We start from the raw sequence: 7,491 nt of genomic DNA, 5'->3' as shown, positions 1-7,491 counted from the left end.
CCAAGTCCGAGGCCATGGTTCTCAGCCGGAAAAAGGTGTCTTGTCCTCTCCAGGTGGGTGGAGAGTCCCTGCATCAAGTGGAGGAGTTCAAGTATCTTGGGGTCTTGTTCTCGAGTGAGGGGAGGACGGAGCGTGAGATTGACAGGTGGATTGGTGCAGCGTCGGCAGTGATGTGGTCGCTGTATCTGACCGCTGTGGTGAAGAGGAAGCTGAGCCCAAAGAGTCAAGGCCAACTCCACCTGTGGAGAAACAGAGATCAGAAATGATTCAATTTAACCTGAATTCACCTGTTCACACTGTTTCACTTTCAGGTCCCGGTGTTCCCAGTGTCCATGTAGCAACCAGCATCTGTTATTTTAGGCTATTAATTAACCAAATAATTTTATGGCAATAGGCAATAGCCTATTCAGTTGATACAACTTAAAAAATGTCTTGCTTTTAGCCTAGTGTGAGAAATACAACAGTCAGACTAGACCCAAACCAGACACCTGAACCAGCGGGAGCAGCTCCGGTTCAGACTGGGCTCAGATGACATGGAGTGAAGTCAGGTGCCCCGCCGTGAGAAGTGCTTTTCCTGGGAAGAACCCAGAGAGCGTGGAGGACGGACGCTCAAAACAACATTTAACCAACCAAACTGGATTTGTGTTTCTGTCCGGATGCTTTGCTCCACCTCGGAACAAGCCACAGTCCTCGAGCACAGAGGACAGGAGCAGCCCGCCCGGACCTGTGGTCCACAGCACATTCTTGTTTTCCCCGCACAGAAGCAGCGTGCAGACGGTGACATGGATCCGCTCAGACCCTGTCCATTGTGCACTGGTCTTACTCATCCCTGTTCACAACCAGCACATGAAGGACAGAGCCTCTGACCAACGCACAGAAGACGGCACAAGACCAAGGACCAGACCCCAGCCCCGTCCTGAGGGGCTGCGCGCTACAGTGATGCTCCTGTGTCTTTAGTGCTGTGGATGCTGCTGTTTCCCGAACTCAGAGCTTCTGCTCCGGGCTGATGTGCAGCGAGTTGTGTACAAAGTTATAGGTCAGGTCACTATGGGACACTACTGCAGATATCATGAGCCTATGCAGTTTGTTTTCACCATTGCCAGTAGCTCCAGTTTGACATTTAAGTTGTAGCTATTTTATATTTGTTATTTTTTTTATGTGTCAAATATGTCAAATTTGAATAGAGGAGTGATGGTTAAAATGTGTAGCTAAATGTCCTGTTTGATTCTGGGGCAGCAGTAGCTCAGTTGGTAGAGCATTTGCCCACTGATCTGAAGGTTGAGGGTTTGAATCCAACTCTCAACATAAACATCACAGGTTGGCTGGTGTGATCCAGCTCCCACAGATGAATGCTGTTGTTGTGTCCTTGGGCAAGACACTTGTGTGTGTGTGAATGGGTGAGTGGTTCCTCGTTGTTGAGTGCCTTGAAGGTGGAAAAGCACTATAGAAAAATGTGACCATTTACCAACACAGACATCACATGCAGCAGAAGCAGTGCTGATGCACAGTTTCACTTTAATAGAGGAGACTACGGTGGCCCTCAGAGTCTAAACTTCTCTCCCATAGTCTAAAAACAACCTGGACTTTACACTGGCATCACAACATCACACTTTTGTCTTATTCTAAACATTTAAAGTAAGTATAGAGGTCAAAAAGGACGGCTTGAAGGTCAAATATAGACAGTAAAGGTCATTTAAACTCCACTCATTGTATGAGATGAAATGATTCAAATGGAAATGATCAGAGCCACCAAAGTCTCCCCAGAATCTAGAGAAACACTGTGATGTGTTTGCTAATCTGACGTCTCTTCTGTTTGTTCAGCATAAATAGAGTTGATCAGATCAATGCCGTCCTCATAGTTAGAGTTTAGGAAAACTCCAACTCTGTTTGGAGTTGTGTGTGAGCTGTTTAGTAAATGTCAGTGTTCAATAGAGAAGTGTGTCAAAGTGAATCAAAAAACTGTAAGGAGCCGCTCCATGAGTCAGTTTGAGGACAGAAGGAAATGTGTGCGACTGCTCCAGGCTCAAAACATAAAGTCACTACTCACTTCAGGTGTCTCCAGTCGATAGTGACGACTCTGTTTAAGCTCCTCGAGCTCCTTCACATCTGATGAACTCAGGTCGTTACCATACAGCTCCAATTCTGTGAGATGTGAGGGGTTGGACTTCAGAGCTGAGGCCAGAGAGGAACAGCTCCTCTTTGACAAACCACACCACACCAAACTGAATAAAGAAAACATGATGTGTTAAAGTCCATACAAATGTAGATTGTGTTTATAGAGACTTTCTGAATTTAAGTTGATTGTAAATCTTGATACTGAAGTCCAAATGGACCAGAACAATTGTCCAGCATTGAGCCCGGAGTCGTTCCTTGGACCGGTCCTTTTCACTTCTACTTGACTCAAATCATTTACAAGTCACACTTCTCTGACTTAAAGACGACGCAGGGTTCACTCCCTTTCTCGTCTCCATGGAAACGTTATTGTTTTGTTGGAACTGTTCCACGTTTAGGCATTAAACTTTTCTATCGCCATGGAGACCAGCAGGGCACAAGCCAAGTTACAGGTCAGATCTGTGGAGAGGCGTGTCCACTCACAATAAGAATACTTGTGAGATACACACGTTTAATGTTATAATGTCTCATGTCCTAAAAACTGTCTCATGTCCTAAAAACTGTCTCATGTCCTAAGTACTGTCTCATGTCCTAAAGTCTGTCTCATGTCCTAAAGTCTGTCTCATGTCCTAAAGTCTGTCTCATGTCCTAAAGTCTGTCTCATGTCCTAAAGTCTGTCTCATGTCCTGACTGTAGGACACAGGTTCATGTGTAGACTTGAACAGTCCAATGTCCTTCAGGAGCTGAGCACACACACTTTTACATTGGCTGAATACTCTCATGTATCAGTTTTGTGTCAGAAATAATCGACACACTTCACATGTGGACTGTCCCCGCGCTCGTCCCCTGGTCTCTCAGCGCTGCTGTTGAACACTGGGGCTCGTCCGTCAGTGTTACATTTGTGTTACATTTGGCGTTTGATTTACACACAGATCAGTCTCGTCACTAGATGCAGACGAGAGGCCGCGTGAAGTAAAGGCGAGTTTTACCACGAGCTAAAGTATAAGTATAAGTATAAGCAGCGTCTGTGACTTTGGCGAGCACTTTCTTTGAGTCGTGTTCGTGCTGACTCCAGCTCACTGCTGTAGAGTCACACGTGAGGAGAAGAAACCTCTGTGATGTTGGCCCCATCAAACACAAACCTACACAAAAACTATAGTATGTCAATCGCTTGTGCTGCAAAAAGTTTCATTTTTGCAGTTATGGTTCTTCAGATATTAACAGTTTTATTTTCGGTTGATGGCATCATCCAGCCCCTCAAAATGTTAAATAACTCACCAAAACAATAAAACATTTCAGGTCACAGCAATTATGATTGAGATTGTGGCAGATTTGCAGCTTCAGTTGCAAGATCCATTATCTATTGATGGTCCTTGTTACGTTACAACACTTTTTCCCCTGTATATTTTTCTCACTTATATTCACTTGTGTTACCTTTTATAGGATTTTCTTTGGTTTCATAATAATCTTATTGAGCCACACATTTACTTCTACTTGAGTAATATTTGTATTAAAGTAACAGTACTCTTTCTTAGCTCAAAGTTTTGATTCTCACTGTTCCATGTTTATAAGTGACTCAAGTTTTATGTTGACAATATGAAATGATTTGAAAAGATGTGTTTCTTGGCCCGTCCCTTCAGATATGATGAAGTGTTTGTAATATTTATGGTCTGTGTTGGAAATAGCAGAAGAAGCACTTTTGTATGTGACATTCACTTCCAATTCTAAATCTACATTTATATCCAGACAATTCCTCTGTTACACTTACTGAAGAGCAGGAGTTTCCTCAAATATCTTCACTCTTACTCCAGTCACTTTTGGAACACTACTTTTTTTACTTCTACTTGACTAATGTCATATAAAAGTAACAGTACTTTTACTCGAGTACAATCATCTGCTACTCTACCATCTCTGAGTCCAAGTCCAGAGTAAATACTAGAGCTTATTATGGCCGAGCTCTTTAGTGAAAGCTCTGAAACATGACACAAGTAAGAGACAGTGAACTGACCTGAGAGTCTCCAGTCGACAGTCTGGACTCTGCAGAAAACCACACAGATGAAACACTCCTGAATCACACAGGTCTGTGTTACCACCCAGGTGGAGTTCTGTGAGATGTGAGGGGTTGGACTTCAGAGCTGCAGCCAGAGAGGAACAGCTCATCTCTGACAAACCACATCTGTACAATCTGAATAAAGAAAACATGATGTGGTTATACATCTTATATGACACTTTTTCTCCATTGTTAACACACTATTTGTCATTCACTGCACCAAGTCCCCACAGCTTCAACTCATTTCTCCAAAACATGACTTTAGTTCAAACCTTGAACACATCTGAATAAAGAAAACATGATGTGGTTCACGTCCACAGAAATATAGATGGTGCTTATAGAGCAGGGGTGGACAGACTTTTTGGCTCGGGGACCACATAAAGTTCTAAAATTTGACTGAAGGGCCGGACAGGAGACAGAACATGACGTGTTAAGAGCCCAGCTCAACTACACTCGTATTTACTCTCATGAAGGATGTATTTTTCACTACGCACAATTTTAGGACATGTAAGTTTCAGAATGCATGAAAAGTGTAGAAGGGCTGCTCCTCTCTGCACACCTCAGGGGCGTGTGCATCCTGCACACTTGGACCTCATTGAGAAACAGGAACCCACACCACAAGGAAAAACATGTAAGCACTGATGCACGCAGTAACACCACACCCTTCAGACATTCCACGCATCAGGATATGTGACATGACATATTATTTTGATATTGCTCAAAACCCACTTTAAATGAAAACAGTGCAGCCTTATGTCTTGAACACTTCTACCTCACTCACTCACCTCATACGGTGCCCAAAACTACTTCCCCATAAAGCATTGCGGCCAACATAATACGCCGCACCTCAGTGTATATATAGTGCGCCATCTACTGGGAAACACCGGAAATGCAGGAAAAATAAAACACAAACAAGGTTTATTATTGTAATTTATTCAAGTTCGGTGGGCCGGATTAAAAGGTTTAAAGGGCTGCCTATGGCCCCCGGGCCATAGTTTGCCCACCCTTGGAATAGAGGATTACTGCAAGTCTCATAACACAGAAATAACTTATGGTTGGTACAAAATAATAGCTATTATGTCTTAATGCCAGATTTAGTACCACCAAACCACTTTGTGTAATTAAAAATAGAAGGCAGACAGCTTTTAAGATATTTCAATTAAACTAGAGACTGAGGTGTGTGCGGAGGGGGCGCATATCAAGCCATTATTATCACACGCTTTTAATCGCCCAGCATTTCTAGATGATCATGTCAACATAGAACACAGTACACTGTAAAAAAAAAAAAAAAAAAAAAGAAAAAAAAAAAGAACTTTCAAAAGGCCACTTTTTAAGGGTAAGAGGGTAAAGGGGCAGGTGCTTTAGCAACACCTGGTGTCTATGTGTGCACGCTACTGTAAGAGACAGTGAACTGACCTGAGAGTCTCCAGTCGACAGTCTGGACTCTGCAGAAAACCACACAGATGAAACACTCCTGAATCACACAGGTCTGTGTTATGACCCAAGTCCAGTTGTGTGAGATGTGAGGGGTTGGACTTCAGAGCTGAGACCAGAGAGGAACAGCTCATCTCTGACAAACCACAGCGGTCCAATCTGAATAAAAAAAACATGATGTGGTTATACATCTTATATGACACTCCATTGTTAACACACTATTTGTCTTTAACTGAACCAAGTCCCCACAGCTTCAACTCATTTCTCCAAATGTACAATGTAGCACTTAAGGTGCTTTCTGTACCCTTTTTGAAGTATTTGGATATGAAAAAACGAGGAATAGGCCAGATTCAGAGAGATTCTAGGTGCGAAGGAGCCTGAGGGAGTAACAACAGAGGACACTGACAACACTTTGGCTTAAAGTGAAGAATAACTTGTATTTAAATTGTATTATGAGTGGATTCAAGAATAATTTCATAATAACAAAAACAATAGAGCGCTCATTTTCCCAAAAACAAAATCAAAAATAAAAGTGTACCCGAGTATGATGGTCCTTCAAGTCAAAGTCCTTTTTCAATGTCTATTTCTGTCTGTTCAACGTTCATTCAAAGTTCAATGCGCCTGTAGCCAGTCGGACTACAAGCTACCAGATTGTTCGACTATTTGGGCTGGGCTCTCCATCCAGTATTGAAAGATGAACCTTTTTTTTCTGCACGTCTGCAGTTCTCAATTCTGATCCAAACAAGAAACCTGACCTAAGAATAAGGCCAGAATAAAGTATCTTAATATAATGCACTTTATTAATATAGTACCCTTACTATGGTTTACATTCTTCTCAAAACAATAATTAACAAAAGTTGTATAACAACAGAGTTCAAAATATTCACAATTACAACATTACAATTGAGAAAACAAATAGAAAAGCTTAACTGTGGTAATGAAGTAATTGTTACTGGTTCCACTTTACATAGAGAATACATAAATAACATAAAATAGCTTCAAAGTGCATTACAAATACACTATGGCTTAAAAGTTCTAATAATCTGCATCAAAATACAGTGGTGGAGTGTACATTTCACACCGAGACCTTCAGTAGTGCTCCGTCTGAAACAGTCCACTCCTCAATAACTATTTTATGGTTATAAAAGCATCTTATTCTACAGAAACACAGTATATAGCGTATTGAGGCCAGGTTTGAGAACACCACAAACCCAAGGCAGGTTTGGGAGGGCATCAGGGCTATTATGGACTACAAGAGGAAATCACCAGCACCCGCAGCTGACAGTCCTACTCTGGCTGAGGACTTAAACCTCTTTTATGCCCGTTTTGACAGGAACAACACCGACCCTGTCCTGTCCCCTCTCCCCTCGACTGACCCTGCTCCAGTCCTGAGCACTCATGAGGTGAGACGTGTGTTCCGCAGCATCAACACCAGGAAGGCGGCCGGGCCAGATGGAGTACTGGGCCGGGTGCTAAAAGACTGTGCTGCAGAGCTGGCGGACGTCTTCACCTCTATATACAACACCTCACTGTCCTGTTCACTGGTTCCAGCTTGTTTCAAAGCAGCAACCATTGTCCCCATCCCAAAACAGTCAAACGTCACATGTCTGAACAATTACAGACCTGTGACACTCACTTCCATTCCCACCAAATGCCTGGAGAGACTGGTCCTAAAACACATCAAAGCTGCTTTGCCACCATTCCTGGATCCATACCAGTTTGCATACAGAGAGAACTGGTCAACTGAGGAAGCCATAGCCATGGTGCTGCACATACTACTGGAGCACAAGAACACCTATGCTCGGCTCCTCTTTGTAGACTACAGTTCGGCTTTTAACACCATCCGGCCATAAAAACTTCGGTCCAAACTCCACCAACTGGGACTCAACTCCTCT

The 7,491-nt window shown here is 42.9% G+C and overlaps 1 protein-coding gene across 1 annotated transcript; it reads right to left on the bottom strand.

The window, feature by feature from the left end:
- Nucleotides 1–906: 906 nt before the first annotated feature.
- On the bottom strand, nt 907–5,755 carry LOC129410535 (ribonuclease inhibitor-like). Its single transcript, XM_055158943.1, has 3 exons — nt 5,579–5,755; nt 4,121–4,297; nt 907–2,222 (listed from the first exon to the last, which is right to left on the bottom strand). Exons 1-3 carry the CDS (start codon nt 5,728–5,730, stop codon nt 2,024–2,026), a joined length of 528 nt encoding a protein of 175 aa, XP_055014918.1. The 5' UTR covers nt 5,731–5,755; the 3' UTR covers nt 907–2,023.
- Between the last annotated feature and the right edge of the window lie 1,736 nt (nt 5,756–7,491).

The sequence above is a fragment of the Boleophthalmus pectinirostris genome, unplaced genomic scaffold (assembly GCF_026225935.1).
Source record: "Boleophthalmus pectinirostris isolate CB_2022bp ecotype Guang Dong unplaced genomic scaffold, ASM2622593v1 HiC_scaffold_23, whole genome shotgun sequence".
Lineage (NCBI taxonomy): Eukaryota > Metazoa > Chordata > Actinopteri > Gobiiformes > Gobiidae > Boleophthalmus > Boleophthalmus pectinirostris.
This window is presented reverse-complemented; position numbering and strand designations above follow the sequence as displayed.